Source organism: Hippopotamus amphibius, chromosome 4 (assembly GCF_030028045.1).
Source record: "Hippopotamus amphibius kiboko isolate mHipAmp2 chromosome 4, mHipAmp2.hap2, whole genome shotgun sequence".
Lineage (NCBI taxonomy): Eukaryota > Metazoa > Chordata > Mammalia > Artiodactyla > Hippopotamidae > Hippopotamus > Hippopotamus amphibius.
This window is the reverse complement of record NC_080189.1, coordinates 123,406,825-123,426,209: the sequence shown is the minus strand read 5'-3', so window position 1 is coordinate 123,426,209 and position 19,385 is coordinate 123,406,825. Positions and strand designations below refer to the sequence as shown.

The 19,385-nt window shown below is 45.1% G+C and overlaps 1 protein-coding gene across 1 annotated transcript in view; it reads left to right on the top strand.

Annotated features, from left to right (window-relative positions):
* The first annotated feature begins 5,014 nt into the window (after positions 1-5,014).
* PIP4K2A (phosphatidylinositol-5-phosphate 4-kinase type 2 alpha) overlaps positions 5,015-19,385 on the top strand; it is a 176,568-nt gene continuing 162,197 nt past the window's right edge. Inside the window, exon 1 of the mRNA XM_057731214.1 lies at positions 5,015-5,425. Coding sequence (XP_057587197.1) covers positions 5,282-5,425 — 144 coding nt within the window. The 5' untranslated portion in view covers positions 5,015-5,281. The remainder of the gene's footprint in view (positions 5,426-19,385) is intronic.

Sequence of the window (19,385 nt, the reverse complement as noted above, 5' to 3'; positions counted from 1 at the left end):
AGAATTTTTGGCTATGACTGGCATTTAATTTTTGGTCGGCTGTTTATTATCTTCTTAATCAACCATTATGTATACTTGTAACATAAAACCTGACTCACAAATAGCTTCTGTCATGACATTTTTATATAAAATCTAATAAACTTGGTAGTATTATGTGTTGTACACATATAATAAAATGTTTATTAGAATATTAATTTTGCAGTTTTGGAGTCAGTATTTTTTCTTGATTCAAACTTCTTCTTAAAACTAAAAAATAAAAGTTCACCGGCTCTGTGCATTGGGAATATGATGTCTAATAGATAAAAACAACACTATTCTATTTTCCTCATATCTGTAGCCTTTCTTTCTCTTAAGGGCTCTTTGTGAACTCAGGGGAGCTTACCTTCCCCCTCATGGGGAAAAATGGCCTGTTCCACTAAGACTTATTATAGCAATAACTACAATAAATAGCAAGGAGTAACTTAAAAAGTTGTTCTTTTGTAGAAATTGGGCTACTTTGTTAAATGCCATTACTGTGTTATTTATTTAATAAGGGAAGATGGTTGCATCTTTTAAAATTACTATAAAAACATGAATTTTAGGAAATTTGGAAAATGTGGAAATATATTTTAAAAATTATCCAAACTGCACCCTGTATATGTGTATACACACACACACACAAACAGTATGATGTATTTTCTTTTAGTATTTTACATGTATACATATACAAACACATTTTATAATCTTAAAACCATACTTATATACAATTTTGCATCCTATTTTTTCACTTATTTTAATATAATGATTATTTTATGGGCATTACATTTCCTGTGAAATTACCATTTTTACTGGTTGCGTTGCAGTCTGCCATATGGATCTACTGTAATTCATTTCATTACTCTGTCAATGTTGGAAATTTCTATTTCTGTTATAAAAGTATACATAATAAAGATATGATGCCATTGGAGACGGACTCCTGTCCTCCGCTCAGCTTCCTGTCCTCCAAGGGGGCGACAAAAGTTCTCATCCTCTGCTTGGGGAGTGAAGGGGAAGGTGAGGCAGGCTGGGAAGTGGTCTCCCTCGTGTTGGCTTCTTTATATTCTGTTTTCTTCCCATCCAGTCTGCCCAAGTCAGGCCAACAGAAGAGCTGCCAACCAAGAGGAAGATTCCTGGAATTGCTGCCACTGTCCAGGAAGTGCCAACCAGCTGCAGAAGCCAGAAGAATCACCATCAACATTTCAAATGGGTGGACAAGCCCTGCCAGCTGGTGCCGTACCACAGCCAGCCCAGGAGGGGTTTGGATGGCACGGATAGGCCCTCAGAACTCCCAGATGGCAAGCTGTACTGCATGGTGTCAACACCCCCCCACCCCCTGCGAAGTAACTCGTATGTCACAATTGAATTCTTGGATCCCATTTATTTGGCTGGCATTTTGGCTGGGTTCAACTGTATATGCATTTTAATAATGATCTTCTACAATAATATTATTTTGAATGGCAAGGCTCTGGATGACACTACAGAAGATCGAATGGCATTGTCCCACATTTGCTCTGATCTCTTCATAGAGCAGTGGAAAGCATAACAGCTTGCACATATCACGAAGGATGCTACTGAATTCCTTTTCTCAAGGAAAAAATCTAATTGGAATTATTCAACTGAGGAAGTTGTTTGTTTTTGTTTTTGTTTTTTTTGGATGAAAAGAGTAATAAAATAAAAAATCAGAGCATCCACCATATTTCAACCTCCATTTCTGGTATTGCATACCTTAGTCAACATAACACTTTCACCATACTCTTCTAGGATAGTAAATAAACTTGGTTACAGTAAAAGAAAGTTTTTTTTTTTTTCAAAGTAACAACAAGCAGAGCCTTTCAATCTTCCCAACATTTCCTTCCTTCTTATTGGTGAACTTGGCTGCTGGAGCATTTCTGGCAGCTGTGATGGCTTTGGCAGGCCAAATGAACAGCCCAACAGGCAAATGCAAGGGGGTGGGAATGGCCTTCTCCTTTACTGACATGACCACTGACCATCTTGAAATTGAACTTCCTTTCTCTTCTCTAGCCACATCCCTCCTCAAGACTGCTGTTTTCTTGGTTTGTTTGTTTTTTGGGGTTTTTTGGCCACCCCAAGGGGCATTCGGGATCTTAGTTCCCCAACCAGGGATTGAACCCCTGTGCCCTGCAGTGGAAGCACAGAGTCTTAACCACTGGACCACCAGGGAAGTCCTACCCGCCCCCCCCACCTTTTTAAAGACCATTGGTGAATGCTGATGGTTGGGGTACGTTTGTCTCCCAAGTCAGGAAATCACTTAAACTTCTCTAGGTCTCTGTTGTCTAATGTAGATAATTTGAGAACTGGGTTATGTATTTTCTGAGGTCATTGCTGTGACTCTAGAACTCCTACACCACACACATCCTCTGCAGAGTACAAAGGTAGTGTGAGAGGTCACTGGCCACAATCATCTCTTGACCTATTCCTAAATGGCATTATCTTAAATGCCATTCAAAGCAAGTTAAATCACCCCAAATTCTGTCCCTTAACATTATTATATTACAAACTTGAAAGCTGCTAAGAGAGTAAATCTTAAATGTTCTCACTTGCACGCTCACACACCCACACACACAAATGGTAATTATGTGTGATGTACGTGTTAACTAAACTTGTGCTAATCATTTCACAGTATATATGTGTATCAAATCATCAAGTTGTTCACCTTAAAATTACTCCATGTTATATGACAGAATAATTATATCTTATCTCTATCAATTTTATCTTAATAAAGTTGGGAAAAAATTTCTGTCCTTTAAAAGCTATGAGTCTCCTCATTACTACCTGAAAATAACCCCATGGATTTTCACCTTCATGCCTATGCCTCTGCCTGCCCGGAACAGGGATGACACCGTGCACCCATGCAGACCTTGTGCCCTCCTACATGAAACCTCACCTGACAGTGCCCACAGGTATCCATCTTCCCTTCCTTAGGTTCATTCAACACTTTATCATCTCTAAATTCAGCTTTTAAGCCTTCATAGTGAGCCCATTGTCTTGCATTATTAATAGACAGTTGAATCCAACAGAGCCGTCATAGAACAAAGTGCTGAGGTGAATGGATTAATTTCAACTAGGAGGACCGTGAGAGCACTAGGGAAGAGATAATATTGGAGCACAACTGTTTTCATGGACAGGACCTGGTAAAGGGATTTCTGTGGAGTGCTGACAAGAAGCAATAATCCATGATGATTCTAAGGTTTCAAGCCTGGAGTCAATGAAAATTTGTGAAACAAACTTCAAGTTGGAGTAACTCAGTGACATGAATGCCATTCTCAATATAAAAGAAAAATGAACCAGTGTGTGAGATGGAGGACAATGTTGAACTTGGCTTTAGACCATTTTTTTAGGTGTCCGTGGGCGATTGATGCAGAGATGTTCAACCAGGCACTTCTCTGAGGTCGGTGGAGAGTTCACCGGTTATCGGCAAGTACTCTCCATTTTATCTCGTGTGTATACAGTGTTCTGTGATTTACAGAGTGCTTTTCAGAGCCATCGTCTACTGTTGATTTTGATTCTAACAACCATCCTATAAAGTAGGTGGGGCAGGATGATGATTACCAGGCCCAGAGTAGTCCCTAAAGCTACATTTGTGTCTGATTCTTTTATTATCACAACGAACCTGAGGCTCAGAGAGGTTAACTGATTTGCTCAAAGAAGTGGGAGAACTGGGCAACCCCACCTCTTCTCACTGCAAATTTAGTTTCTTAAAATTAATTAATTAATTTTTAACCACTAAGAGTGGAGATAGTTGAGGCTAGGGGCACAGATAACATTTTGGACAACAGTATGAAGCAAGAGAGAGAATGAGAGGACTTTGGCGGCAACCCTTATGTTTAAAGAACAGCCAAAGAAAAGAGGAGCAAATGAAGGTGACCACGTGATCTGTCACTTCCCATCCCATGAGACTCATCAAGCTCCTTAAGGGATCAGGGTCTGTCATCCTTTCTTGCCCTGACGGAACCAAGCAGGTTACCAAGCTCACAGTAGAAAGCCACTTTACTTGAGGGGAGTGATGATAATAGACATATAATGACTTGCCCAGTGCGCTGAGTAGGTAAGTACCTAGAACGGGGTGATGATTACTGGGGAAGGTATAGGGACAGCAGGTTTTTCAGACATACTTGGAATGGCAGCTTCCTGAGGTGGGTCAGGACTTTCCAGCATTAAGAAGGGTGTACTTGGTTGAAGACAGTGAAAAGATGTCCGCGGAAGGTGAGTGGAATGGATAAAAGGAAGGGATATAGGAAGCATCGCGGAGGATCTGATGTAGAAAATCCAGTTGGGGGCATGATTCTCTGGGCCAAATCAGGGGCTCTAGATGAGGAATCAGGGTCCTGTCTGGGAAGGGCGTTAGTGGTTGTGAGAATGACAGCCCAGAGGCTTAGGTGAGTGTCTCCTTTCTGCATGCGTGTGGCATGGCCCATGTTCAGGGTCCAAAAGGCCCGATGGTTAAAGGCACAAAAGGATTAATAAGTTCACTGCAGGGCTACTTTGGGAGGTGGCCAACGACGTGCCCAGGTCCTTCCCCTCGGTGCTAGGGAAGCCCTGGTCTCCACGCAGCGTTTCAAGCCTCACTAGCTCTCCGGATTCTTGGCACCGGTAAGCAGCGGTGCCCCAGCCTCCTTCCTTCGCCTGACCATCGCGTGGGGGGGCTCCCCTCCTCCTATCTCCCCACTCTCCCCATCCTTCCTTCTTTTCTCCTGAGCAGCAGAAGGGACGCTTTGCGGGGGTCCTCAGGCTCCCCGCGCCGCACGCCCACCCCGCGGCCTCCCCTGCCTCGGAGGAGCTGCCGCCCGGAGCTCGCCTGCGCCCCGGGGGCGGCCCGGCCACCGTGGAGCCGGAGCGGGAGCCGGAGCCCGAGGGCGCCGCTGAACGGTCCCGCGGCCGCGCCCCGCGCTCGGCGCCCCGCCCGGCGGCGCCGCAGCTGCTGCCCGCCCGCCCCCTGCGTCATGACGCCGGCGCCCAACGCGGAAGCCGCTCGCCGCGCGCCCGGTGGAGCCGCGGGCTGAGCGCGGAGCCGCGGCAGGCGCGGAGCCGGGCCGGAGCGCGAGCCGAGCGCAGCCTCCCTCGCCAGCCGGGCCAAGCGGGCACCGCGGGCGGAGCGGGACGAGCGTGCCGGCGGGCGCAGCGGGGCACGGCGCGCCGGGGCCGCCGCCGGGGGGGGATGCAGCTGCCTCCCCGGGCCGGCGTGTAGAGAGGGCGGGTCCCCGGCCTCGGGAGCGCGGCGGTGGAGGGGACAGAGGCGGCGGCCATGGCGACCCCCGGCAACCTGGGGTCCTCCGTCCTGGCGAGCAAGACCAAGACCAAGAAGAAGCACTTCGTAGCGCAGAAAGTGAAGCTCTTTCGGGCCAGCGATCCGCTGCTCAGCGTCCTGATGTGGGGGGTAAACCACTCGGTAAGGGCTCGGGCTGCGGCGCGCAGTCCCTTTCCTCCTCCTCCTCTTCTTCCTCCTCGCTCCCCTCCTCCTCACCCTGCAGCTGCTGCGGGGCGGGGAGCCCGAGCGCGGCCCCGGCCCTCCGGCTGCTTGCCCTCCGGGGCTGCCCGTTCGCCGCGGCGCCTTGGTGCCCCCAGCCCCGCGTCGCGCGCCCGCCCCTCGGGGCCGCCCGGGCGCCACTTGGACCCCCTTGGGACCTCGGGCCGGATGCTGGACGAGGGGGTCCCATTTGCGTTTGAGCCTTTGCGGCGGGTATCATCAGTGTCGCCCCCAGTCCGTCCGTCCGCTTCGCTGGCAGATCTGTCCCCGCATCCCGGGAACTGGGAAGTTTGTGCGGGGCACGACTCCGCCTGGGCTGTCACCCCCGGCGGGGGCTGTTGGGGCCAGAGTCCTGGCGGTCGCTTTCTCTGCGGGGGCGGCGGGGGAGGCCCGGTCCTCCGCCGTCCGGCAGGTGTACCTGTCCGAGGCTAGGAGCCTCTGGAGCCTCCCCTTACGGGGCCAGGGTTGAGAAATCTGGAGATCGGGGAGCTTTGGGCAGCGGCTTAGTGCTTAGGTCGTTTTTTTTTTTTCCCCCTTTAAAGGCGATATTCGTGGACACCAGGAATTTTTTGGCAAAGATAAAGCCAATGTAAATATGGCTCTGGTGTTTAGCATCTTCCTCTGCTTCTCTCCCGCATCGCCCTGCCGCTGTGCCTGCTGAAGGGCTGCTTGGCGGGGAGTCTTGCTCCCCACACCTCCTCCCCCACCTTGGGGAGCCAGGCCGAAGTCGCCGACTGCGGAAGGGCGGCCTGGGGATGACAGCAGGAGGGGGTCTCGGCGGGCGCGGTGGAAGGCGGTCTTGAGTTGACTGCACCCGTTTGGGGGATTTGTTTCAAAGGCTGGAGGAGAAGGCTTGGGAAGGTTAGCGTAACACACAAGCCAGAGGTGCTGAAGATGCGCCGCTGCGGGCTATGCGGACTGCGGTCTGAGGGTCCGAAATAGCCTCCAGCTGATCCTCCAGCGAGAAACTCTTGCCGTTTTAGTCTCCTTAGGATCAGGAAACCTGATAGGAGCGCTTGGCTGAGGCATGAAAGTTTAAATGGGCCTGTGAATTTTGACCATGACCTTACTCACTGCAGTCAGTTAGCGTCTGAGAAGTGTAAGCTTGCCTTCCGTACTTTTGATTTCGATGGATGTCTGTGGGCCCTTGTCAGCATAATAGAAATGACAGAAAACCATGTTGGGTTTTGAAAGGACAGTCTCAGTGTAACGAAGTTGGTTGAAATGGCTCAAAAGCATCATAGTTGTGTTTTCTTTCCCAGGCTGAGCTGGGGAAGAGGTGAAACTGTATCAGGATCGATTGATTGTGTTTGCAAGGAGTGACTGTTTTTAAGAAGGTTTGGACAGGATTATTTCTATCAGCCTAATATGCCTGATCCACTGAAATTCATTTTAACTTTCTGACAACTTCTTTAGCAATTAGGAATGCAGGCTTTTGCAACAGCAGACACTACTGCATCAACCCCCCCCCCCCCAAGTTTTATTAAAGTAAATAAAATGTTATTTTTCCTGTGTAATAAGTGTACGGTTCAGAGTTGTGTTCTAAATTTGTTAAGCGTTTTCATTATGTTGCTGTTAGTTGTGGGGTTTTTTGTTTGTTTGGGGTTTTTTTGTTTTGTTTTTTAAGTAATGTTGTTAGTTATCTAGGTATGGGTGTTTTTATCTCCTTTGAAGTTCTGGTGTTTTGATCAGGAGAGTGTGTCTGAGGGTTTAATCTAGTCAGGTAGTGGTGATAATATGCTACTGAAAGGGTGTGCTCTCTGGGGATTAGTCAGAACTCCAGTTGACTTTTTTTTTTTTTTAGTTTATTTTTTTAAAATTTTTTGGCTACATTGGGTCTTTGTTGCTGTGCACAGGCTTTCTGTAGTTGTGCAGAGAGGGGGCTACTCTTCATTGCAGTGTGTGGGCTTCTTATTGTGGTGGCTTCTCTTGTTGCAGAGAAGCTAGCCTGGCCTCTAGGCGCTTGGGCTTCAGTAGTTGTGGTTTGTGGGCTCAGTAGTTGTGCCACACAGGCTTAGCTGCTCCACAGCGTGTGGGATCTTGCATGTGGGATCTTCAGGGACCAGGGCTTGAACCTGTGTCTTGTGCATTGGAAGGAAGATTCTTAACAGCTGTGCCACCAGGGAGGGCCCCAATTTACTTCAGAAAACCTTGTCATTGTGTGTATTTTACTGTAACCACTTCTATTGCTACATGATACTTTTGAATTGCTACATTTGTTTTAGAGTTTCTTGCTAATTGGAAATACTTTGAAACTACTTAAAGCTTATAAAAATAATGTGTGATTTGCAGATAGTGCATCTTCCTTTGCTTTCAAGAAAGGGTAGCCAGGCTAAGTGTAGTCATCCAGAGGAGTCAGGTTTCCACAGTATGCCATGTAACCATGTTATTCATTCAACAAATACATATCAGGCACATTGTGCTAGCCTCTGTGCCAAAGATTGCTAAAAACGCCCCTCATATTTTTTTCCAAATATCTTTATTTGTAGGGTTCTGAGTTGACATAAGAAAAGTCTGTTTCACAGCTTTCTTTTTAAAAATGTTTATTTATTGTATTTTATAAAGAAAGGAAGTATATATAAAGATGAAATCTAAGCACTCAGATGCCATGTGTTTCTGGTTGATTTTATTTTAGGTAACAAAGTCTTAGATAAATGTTTTCATATGACCTTGTGTGCGATAAAGTCTACGGTATAATATGAGAATAAGTTTGTCAGTTGTGTTGTGCGTGAATGGAGACATATGAGAAAGCCTAGCAGAGCAGGAAGAGCTCATTCAAATCCCTACATTTCTAATGTGATCAGGATTCATGCAAAAAGATGCCATGAACATAGCAATTTCTTGCTTTTAGAATTCATTTGCATTTGTCTTAAGGACATTTAGAAATAACCATCTATTTGGAGTACTAAAGGGGAACTGTACTCATCTATCACATGGAGGATCATGTAGGCATCTTTTAAGATTGTGAATCGTGTACATACCACAGTAAAACGGTCATCGGATCTGTGTTCTGATTCTTTCTCTAATTCTTTTGACCTTGGGCCTATTATTTTTGCATCAATATTTGTATCTGTGAAGTAAGGTGATTGGACTGGATGATTTCCAGCTTTTTTCTAACTTCAAGATTCACCTACTTTTGCAGTCGACTAGGTTCCTGCCATTAAGTTAGGAGCCGCAGACAAGGAAGACTAATAGTATAAAACAAAAGTTGCGTGACTATTATAACCTCACAAACACAGCCACACTCAGGGAATTTTCAAGGCCATGGCTGGACGTAAGGAAATCTGCAGTGATTGCAAGGGACGTGTGAACTAAGAGTTTGTGGGATTGATGATGGTTGGACTGCACTGCAGTCTATTAGGTCCAAGTCTGTTTGATTGAAATGTAGAAACTTGCAGTTAAGGTGGAAAATTTCAAGCCCATTTTGGTTGTAATTCTCAATGACAGGAATAAGCTTGACTTTGTGTGGTTAATTTGATATGTTACTGCTTTCTGACTTAGACTACCCATCAGTGAATGGATCACTGCCAATTTTTATTTTAAGTATTTTAAGTGGAGACTATAATTGAATACATAAAGGAAAAGATGACTTAAGGCAATTTTGCCTTGTTACATTTGGAATTAAACTAAAAGTGATCAGGCAGTTAGCTTCTTAACAATTATATTTTAATAGTGTGTGGAGCTTGCCTATGGAATGATAGAAGTCAAGGCTTGTTTTAAATAGATATTCTAAAAGATTTTTATGTGGAGTGAAATGGGAGCCTTTTAGAAATGAGTATTTAAAAGCCTATTTAAATATCTAAAGGAAGACCTCTGCATAAAAAAATTTTAAGGGCATAAAACTTGTTTAAAGCAAATGTAGTGTTTCGGAGTAATCAACATTAATGTTCATTTTTTTGTTGCAAGTCATGGAAGTGTCGGTGAGAATAGGCAAAATTTTTAAATATTAGGAGGGTTTTGGAGGTCACAGTGGAAGGATAAATTGGTAAGCAAACCAGGAAAGTAGGGCTAGGGCTGGGCTTTGGGAATAATTGGAACCAGGTGCTTGGACTTTTCTTGGGACTTTTCTGTCCGTTTTGGCTTTATTCTTGTTCGTTGCTGTCTGGTTTCCTCCATTGGGCAGGAAACTAATGCTTCCTGAATTTCACATTTTGTAATTTCTGTCCCCCAGAATGGGCCTTCTGTCTCCAATTCAGTGATAAAAATCCCATGGAAGGATTCTGACTGGTCCAGCTTCCATCAGTCATGGCATTTCCCTAGACCAGGCAGTTGTGAAAAGGCGGCAGCTCTTGCCCATTGGAGTTGGGGGAAAACAGTTCCCCAGAGAAGGGACAGGTGACCTCAGGCATGTATCTGTACTAGTACTGGAGCCAGGGTGACTGTCTTGGTGCCCGTGCACCATGTTTCATGTGTTTTGGTGAATACGCGGTTTTCTGAGCCGAGCATTGTAGCCTCTGTTATATTCTCAACAAGGTCCTGGAATTGCAATAATCTTGGAGAAACAGTGATGTCTTTTAGGTTCATGGGTTTATATTTGGGCACTGAAAAAGGTAAGAGAGAGAAACTAGGGTTTAAAAATGAAATAACTATGAAATGTTGACGGAATGGAATGAGGCAATTAAATGAAAACAGTAGAGAGCTAGACGTTAGATGAAACCCAGTGAATGGAACCCAAATAACCATTCATTCAAGAACTAGTCTCACACAATTTTTTTTCTTCCCTTTACTTTAGAGAAAAGAAGAATGCCACACACACACACATACACACACACACACACAGTTTATTATTAGGGAAATATTGTCATACCCCCTAAATCTTGGGGTTATATCCTGAGAATAGAATACATTTTCTTCTCCATTTATTGACTGCCTTAGAAAGAACTTGAATATTCAGAATGATGCCCTTGACAAGACAATGATTTCTCTTTCTAAGACAGGATTGTCTGCTACATCTTTAGAAAGATTTTCAGTGAGAATTGTAATAAACAAATAAAACCTACCTTATGTTGATTAGAAAACGCAGTCAACCTTAGTAATTAATTTTGCCAACATACCCTTGGAAATACAAATTTTGGAATTTAAGGAAATTGGTGCAGTTTGGCCAAATGGCTTTTGGTCAGACAGATGAAAGTCCAAATCCTGCCTCCATCTTGATGGGCTTTTTGAACAGATAGATGATTTATCCACCTGAGCCTCAATTTACTCTTTCTTACAATGGAGATGATGACGATTGCCTCACAGGATTATTTTGAGGCGTAAGTAAGATAATGTATTTAAAGCCTAGTACTGTAATTGGCACATAATAAAGATTCAGTAATTGATACCTAAAGATGAACAAATTCAGATGCTGTTAGGCTGGTAGCATATTAAGTAAGCGCTAGACAAGTATTTCTTAAAATTTAATGTGTGTTTGAATCACCTGGGGACATTTTAAAAATGCAGATTTTGACTCAGCAGGTCTGGGGCGAGTCCTGAGATTCTGCTTTTGTCACATTCCTAGGTGATGTGATGCTGCTGGTCCATAGGCTGTACTTTGAGTAGCCATACAGTAGAAGGAATATCATTAAAAATAAGGAAAAACGTTCAGGATTTGTCCCTTGATAGCATGTGATGAATCCTTGGAAGAACGGTGACCGCGTGATTGAGTTTGAAAAGAGAGGGAATTGCGTGTTGAAAACGAATACACAGATTTTTGATTTGAGGCGAATTGAGTTGCAGGTGATGGTGAGTGGACATTCTAACGACTGTGCCCACCTGCGGGGTGTTGGAGGGTGGCGTTGGAGCTCGGGAGAAGGCTAGGGCTGGGATGGAGAATTGACAGTTGTCCATGCAGGATTGGTGGTTGAAGCTATGGTGGGTAAATCAGATCTCTGAGGGGGAAGTAGGAGCACCTGGGACACTTCACTTTGAGGGGGGGTGGAGGAGGAAGAAACGGGAGACAGGAGAAAAGTCAGCAGGAAGGTTAGCAGAATTAGATGCTCCAGAGACCACGGTGTTCGCGGAGGTACTTTGGAGACAGTGATTGATTGGGATGTGCATGTGCTAGTGAGAGAGCTTAAAGATTTATGGAACCAATGAGTAGAAGTGGGGCCGCTTTTATTTTTAGAAGGTTAGAAAGGAAGTGATGCCGTTTCATTTAGGAATACCTAGGTATTTTCCTTGACTCCATATCTTAACATTCTCACCTCTACCAATCAAACCAGATTAATTTCCTTTCTTGAACTGTTATACCTCCTAGCTTATTTCTCTGTATATACTTTTAATCACATTTCCTTTTTTTTTGTGCTGTGGACCCCACAGCAGTCCAGTGAAGGCTGTGGATCCCTTCTTAGAACAATGCTTTTGAACAAATGAATGAAAACACATAGGATACATCCTACCCAGCTCACAGATCCCCTGAATTCTATCCATGGACCACTTGAGGGTTCATGGAACCCACTTAAGAACCCTCGCAAGAATAAGTTGGGAGTGGTGTGGGGTGGGAAACACAGCAGCTCGGAAGAGCACCCAGCAGCTTGGAAGAATAGTACATTGTAGGAACAGGCAGAGGTTGAATTAATTACCTGCTGAGATCACAGTGCTGGTAGGTGGTGGGATTCAATCCTGTACCCATAACCATGGAACTACGCTGCCTGGGCCAGGCCCAGGAGGTATTTATTGCTTGGAGATCTTTTCTTTCCTTGCATAGTCTTAAAGGCTTTGACAAAGTATTAGCTATTAATATGGAGAAAAACAGAAGACAGTTTTTCCTTTACCGAAAGATCATTGCTTATATTCAAAGCATTTAGGAAGAGAGCGTATATACAATTTCTTTATGAAAAGTCTCGTAGGGAGTTTTCAAACAGTAACCTACCTGAAGATAAACCTTGACTTTCAAAGTAAGCATAGTTTTTCACCTGTCCCCCGTGATTAGGAGTTCAGGCTCTGAAGCCAAACCCTCTGGTTTGGCTCTACCACCTTAGTCTCAGTTCCTTTATGAAAGGAGATAATAATGGTATCCATTATGGAGGTTTGTTATGTGGGTTAAATAAGTTGGTATTTGTAAGATGCCTAAAGAGTTGCTGGCACATGGCAAGTTCTTCTTAATAAATGTTAGCTTTCCTTATTATCATTTTTAAAGTATTCTAAATGACAAAACATGGACAGTTACTAGAGTGCATGTTAAATGTTCTGTTATTCATAATGATTCACAGATAAAACATCACCATTGCACTTGGCATCCTTGTGCATCTTTGGGTTATAAATTAATCGTTTTAGAATTATCTCTGTGCCCTTGCTTTCATATCATTATTAATGTTGTAATGTTCTTTTTAGTATCTTTAATGCCTGTGCTAGTGCTCAGGTTGTTCAAGGTATCAAAATTTTAATTCAGATTCATTAGTTACAAATTGTGTCAGCTATTAATTTGATATTTCACTTTTGTTTTTTAAACGTAAAGACATTGTGCAAGACGCGTGGGTTGCAAAATGAGTATATTGTGGACCATACCTTCAAATTGCTCTTAACTACAGGAGAAACAGAGATATGCATAGACATGTACAAACAACTAGAGTATCAGGAATGCTGGGCTGGAGGGTGTTATATAGGGTGGTCAGAGTATAAACCTTATGAAGAAGACATTTGAGTAAAGAGATAAAGGAGATGAAGGGGTTGGACCTGAGGATATCTGGGGGAAGGGCATTTTAGGCAGAGGGAACAGCGCGCGCAAAGAAAGGCCTTGAGGCTGGTGCTGACTTGACATATTTAGGAAACTGCAAGGAAGCCTGTGTGGCTGGAGCAGAGTGAGAAAGGGGGAAAGTGCTAGGGGATGGGAGCAGGGACTGGGTCATGATTGCTTCTGCCCAGGACTCTTGGAGAAGGTGCCAGAGGAGCTGACGTTGAGAGGGCCTTGGAGATGGAATAGACTCTCCCAGCTGGAGAAGGCAAGGAAAGGTGTGTGTGGCCAAGGGGACAACACTGGCAAAAGTAAGCCGACTGAATGCATGATGCTGAGGGGTCTGGTGTGGCTGTGGCCTTGGGCCTTGCCACTCACTCCAAGCGAGTGACGGAACCACGGCACCAGCCGTCACCCAGGAGCCTGTTGGAAAATGCAGAGTTGTGGGCCTCTCTGCAGACCTTCTGGGGCAGAATGTGCATTTTAATAAGACAGGTGATTTGTAAGCACCTTCCAGTTTGAGAAGCACTGGCTGGGGGTTCAATCTTCGGTTTCAAACCCTGGGGTTCCGTGGCGGTGCCTCCGAGGCGGGTGGAAAGGGGCGGAGCTGGCGGGGGAGTTTCGCCCCTGCCTCAGCCTCATCCAGAACAGCTTGATTTTATTCTCATCATACTCTTTTTTTTTTTTTCTTTTCATTGTGTTTTGTGAGCCCTGAATACGTACTGTACATGTACAAGGGAAGAAAGGTTCTGCCACCAGGAAGATCAAAAACCACAGAGGTAAATGGGGGAGTATTAGGAGTTGGTTGAAAAGGTAGTTTGAGGGCAGACCTTAAAAGCCTGAGTAGCCGATGTTTGCCAGAGAAAAACTTAACAGTTCTGACAAGGGCCACTTTAACATTTACCATAAACTTCAAGTGGTACTCAACCCTGGAACTGTACTATTCTCTCTCAGTGTGTTCTCTGCTCTTTGAATCTACTTCTTGCTTTTCCCCTCCCCTTAGACTTCCCTCTAGTGTTTTGTCCCTCTGTCTCCCCCCCCCACCCCCGCCAGACAATTATCTTTGAGGCTTTAGAAAGTGTTGAACAAATAGAAGGCGTCACCTTGCACTCTCCCTGCTACCCAGTCCACCAGCTTTTGGACACCGAATCCATCAGCCTGCACATGCGCTGGAGGCCACACTGTCTAGTTTGGTAGCTACTAGCCGCAGATGGCTACTTAAATCTCATTTAATTAAAATGAAATCTTAAAATTCAGATTTCCCTGAAAGGGTGGTCTCCTTACCCTGTCTCAATCCCAATTCCCAGCAGCAGTGGCAGAGTGAACTTTCTGAAATGTAGATGATGTCCTGTCACTTCTTCCATGAACGCTTTCCAGAGGCTTCCCTACATACGTATAACTGAGTCACTTTGCTGTACACCTGAAACTTACAAAACATTGTAAAGCAACTATACTTCAAATAAATAAATAAATAAATAAATAAATATTTGAAGAGGAAAAAAAAAAACCAACCTGACCTCTCCTCCGTGGCTTGGAAGTCTTACCAGCCTGGCCCTGACTCCCCCCTGTGCCTTCTCCCTTCCAGCCACACGGGTCTTTTTCTGTTCCTTATACAAGCCAAGCTGAAGGCAGCCTCAGAGCTTCTGCATTTACTTTTCTCTTTGTCTGGAACGTTCTTCCCTCGGGTCTTTGAATAATGGGCCCCTCGTCATTTTACTTTCTCAGCTGAAGGCTTGCCTTCTCCCAGAGCCTCCCTGACCACATCTGAAGAAGCCCCTCCACGCTCACACGGCCCTTATTCTCTGTGACACTTGACACTCTCGGAAATGGAGTTGTTTACATTTATTATTTCTCTCCCCTGACTGGGCTGTGAACCTGTTAACTTCAGTTCCCCAGCAGCTGAGGCTAGGTCTTATCTGCCGCCGCCTCCCCGCACCCGGAACGGTGCTTGTATGTAGTAGGCGCCCAATAAAGATTGTGGAATGAGTGAGCGGAGCCACTAAGTGCTCCACGGGGGTGCGTGAGCCCTTCCCTGTTGAATTTTCATCAGCGCGTGAGCTCTGTTTTTGCTAGGAATGAGCAGAGCGTTTAGAGCAGTTTGCTGAGCGGGTTGAGCAGTGGCCGCGGGAGAGTCGGGGAGGACTGTCTGCAAGCCTGTGATAAGAGATGTCGGGTAACCACGAGCTGATGACAGATCAAGAGCCGGTGTCCACAGCTGCCTGTGGGAGCTTTGCCTTGTGAACACAGCAGAGAAGTTTCAGAGAGCCCACAGCTTCTCTCCTAGAGCATCAACTGTGTGAAGACTATGAAAAATCAATTGTGTGAAGACTATGAAAGCATTTCTGAACAAACTTGAGACCTTATTTTGTAGAAGAGTGTACTGCAGTGTCATTTCTGCTTTATTCCACCTAGTTTGGGTCTGTTAATGGCTTCCGGTATGCCTCTAAAAGTTCTAGTGTTCAGAAGCGTGCTGTAAGTTAAATTTAAGATTCTTCAAACATTGTGAGAATAACGATGATCCCAGTACCTCGGGTCTTCCTGGGTTTCTTTCTAGTGTGTTAACGTTTCTTCTGGGTCTTAGTCATGGTGTCTCGTTCCCATGTGTGCTTGGTAATTTTGGCCATGAGCTGCTCACTTCCCTTGGACAGTTACTTAGGGTGGATTTTTGAGTCTTAGGGTGAAAGTGTGCCCCTCTATAGAGGATTGTTTCCTGTTGCCAAGTGGCTAAAGGCACTGCAGACCGAGGGCATTTTAAACTAAACTCACAGCTTGGGATTTTTTGGACTTGCTGGTGATATACATTTAGGCAGCCTTCCCCTGGGGGTGGAATGGGTTTACTTTGGGATCACCTTTACCCCGAGGCTGTGACCCTTTTGGCTCCTAACCTTATGAAGAAAGGGTTTCCTATTAGATCCCCACCTTGGATGGGCTCTAGGCTCTGACTTCTTTTCCTCTCAACCTATGGGACCTTAACACGACGTGGCTTCCGTGGGAGCTGACTGCTCTAGCATCCTGCTTTTCCTCAGATTTTGGCAAAGTCACTCCTGCCGCTTTAATGCTTTGATGCTTTTAAGAAGATGCTTGAAAAAATATTTTATTCAGGATGTTTAGTCGTTTTCAGTGGCAGAGTTACTCCGAATAACCTAGTGCCACCCTATTAGTAGAAGTGGAAACGGGCATCAAAACTTCTAAAAAGAGGGAATGACAGGTGACAGCGAGGGAGGAGTCGGAGCTCCAGGGTGGTTGGGTGCTTCTCTGGCCACTCCAGGGGTGGGTCAGTGACTGGACTCAGTCTCACCAGAGGAGACTCTGAGAAAGCCATTGCTGTCCGCCAGTAAGAGGCAACCAGGGTCTGAACCAGGGCAGTTCCGTGCTGTCAGAGAGAGGGTGTCCCCAGAGGTGTTTGGGAAGTTGACTCAGCTGGATTTGGTAGCTAAAGGTCTAAAGTTCTACTACCAATAACCTGTAATTGGTTTGATTTTTTTTTTTTTTTTTTTTTTTTGAGGCGTTTTCTTTAAGTCCTTAGAGGAAGAAGTATGGAAAAGACAGTTTTTGCTTGTAAGGAGTTCATAGTCCTACTGGGAAGATAGGCATGTAATTATGTAAACAACGTGCTACATGGGTGAATTAACGGAACCGCCTTCAAGATTTATGTGGTTGTAAATGACAGTCATGCAAGTCAGATTAGCTAAAGGAAAAAACAGGGAGGGGGGTTGGGATAACTCCTGGAGCACAAGGGCACTGAGAGCCACACATAGACCAGGAGCCAAAGCTCCCCCTTCCTCACTTTCTTGCTAATCTTTGCATCACTTTTTGTGAACCTTTTCTTTAATAATAATGTCTTTTCTCAGCTGCTTTGTGCAAGTAGACCCGACACAGCAACTATGCTTATTTGCCCCCAGACCCCGGTCCATTGAGATAGCATTTAGCCACCCTGCATCCTAATTTCAGATTTCTTAAGAGTGAGAGAAAGAGAGAGACAAAAAAGAGCGCCAGTGGCCATCAGATTGGCCAACTAGGTGGGGCCACTGGGCCTCCTGCAAGGCAGCCTGGGCTGCTAGGTGGCACCTGGGTAGAAGGACAGTGACAGTCCTGAAGCCTTGGAATCCTTCTAGGCGAGGGACCCCTCTCCCCAGGTTTTGTGAACAGATCTGCTGGCAACAGAGGCTTCATAAACTGCTCCAGCGAGACTTAATGCTGTTTGAGTTGGATCTTGAAGAATGAGTTAGAATTCGCCTGGTACAGAGGCTGGAGAGGTTGGGCACAGGCAGAGTAAGTAGCATGTACAAAAGCATAAAGGACCAGTGTCATTTTCAGGGACGTGCTGAACCTTTCTTCAGGTGCCATTATGCGTCCCATCTTCTATTTTTACAGTTATGTTTGTTTCCATTCTCTCGCACATATTCGTGTTTTTTTTTTTTTTTTTTTTCCTTTTGGCCGCACCTCCTGGCATGCAGGATCTTAGTTCCCGAACCCAGGGATTGAACCCGTGCGCCCTGCAGTGGAAGCCTGGAGTCTTAACTATTGGATGTCCAGAGAAGTCCCACGTATTCCTATTTAAATTGCTTCTGTTCACATTGATTCCTTTGGGCTTGGTCATTTAGGATTCAAATCCTGTCTGCAAGTTGCTGGACCCCCTAACATTCAGAGCTTAGTGCTATTTGTAATTGTAATAAACGTGCTTCTGTTTTTGTTTCCACCTGCATGTTGAGGAAGGTATTCTGTATTAATGGACCCAAGAATGAGGGACCTGGATGGCACTGCTATCATATAACCTGCACAGAGGCGCCTGGGTGGGAGGGGCAGTACTGCCACCCACATGCCCCTGGCAAAGGGTTGCAACTCTCTTTTTGTAATTTGCCTGCACAGAGGAAGTTCATCTTCTGATGTGCACAGAGGTGCCCTGTGTGCTAGCAGCTGCCCTGCTTTTTTCTGGTCATGCATCCAGAATTTCTCATGTGGAATTCCTAAGTGTTGGTATCCTGGAGGAAGCATTCAGGCAGTGGTCAGGCTGGATAGAAAAAAAAGAAAGTGGGGTTTCCTTTACAGATTTGAATCTGCTTTAGAAAATGTATAATTACACAGGCTTTTCTGCTATGTGCGTGTTTACATTATGTAAATTAGCTTACAGAAGTTTGGTCAATGGGGAGTGATGCATACGAGGCAGAAATTGGTCCATGTACAATTTTCCTTGGGCACATCACTGTTTAATGCCTCCAGGGAACAGGAGGCAAAAATACCCGACATGGCCAAAGGGAGCAAACTGGATAGGACAGCGGGACACCTTGTCCCCTCGTCCTTGCTCGTCTCTTGACTCAGGTGGCCAGGTTCAATGTCTTGGAAGAACTAATTTCATGGCTCTGTCCAGTGTTTGTGCATTTGGTTCTAGTCTGTATAACTCAGTCGTTCCTTATATTATTTGCATCAAGTGATCTTCACAACTGAATTTTTAAAGATAAAGTCCCTTCTGTATTTCTTAGAAATTAAGCAGTTCTGAAGACTGGTATGCATAGCTTTTAGCATTTTATTTTTTTAAGCCTTCTACGGGTTTTGAGTGGTCTGCCTCAAATCTATTTTTAGTGTGTATACAGAACCTAAAGTTTTTCAGGAACACACATATCGCATTATAGATAGAAACATGTGTATTTACAGTTTATTTTGCATACCTGGACACCCAGGTTGGAATCCCCCTGCTCCCAAACACACATGCAATCGCTGTCGCTGTCTTGTTTCCCAGGATACCCAGGTGTGAATGGGGATGGACGCCTTGCTGGGTCATCCATAGTCTTAAAAAAGTCAAAGACACTCATCTAAATAAGCAGAAAATTTCTTCACTCTTGAATTTTCTGAGTAATCCTCCTGCAGCCCAACCACATTGCCATCTCCATCTCTCACATGCCCGGGGTCTGGGATGTTCATGTATCTTTCACTGACTTTCATCTTGAAACTTCCTGACTCCTGAAGTTTCCGTGCTCCACAATGCCCATTTTCACTGTACTGTTAATCAACTTTACCTTTTTGAAAATGTGCTCTAGCTTTCTTCTGTGCTCAGAAGCCTGAGAAGAAACTTTCTTTTCAACTAACCCCTCCCTCGTAGAACCAAGACCCCAGGCTTTTACTCCATTAGGAATTGGAATACGTTTCCTCATCAGAACAAACAGCCACCTTCCAAATGAACGCTTGGAACACTACCCATTCGTAAATTAGATTCTGCCTGCACACAGATGA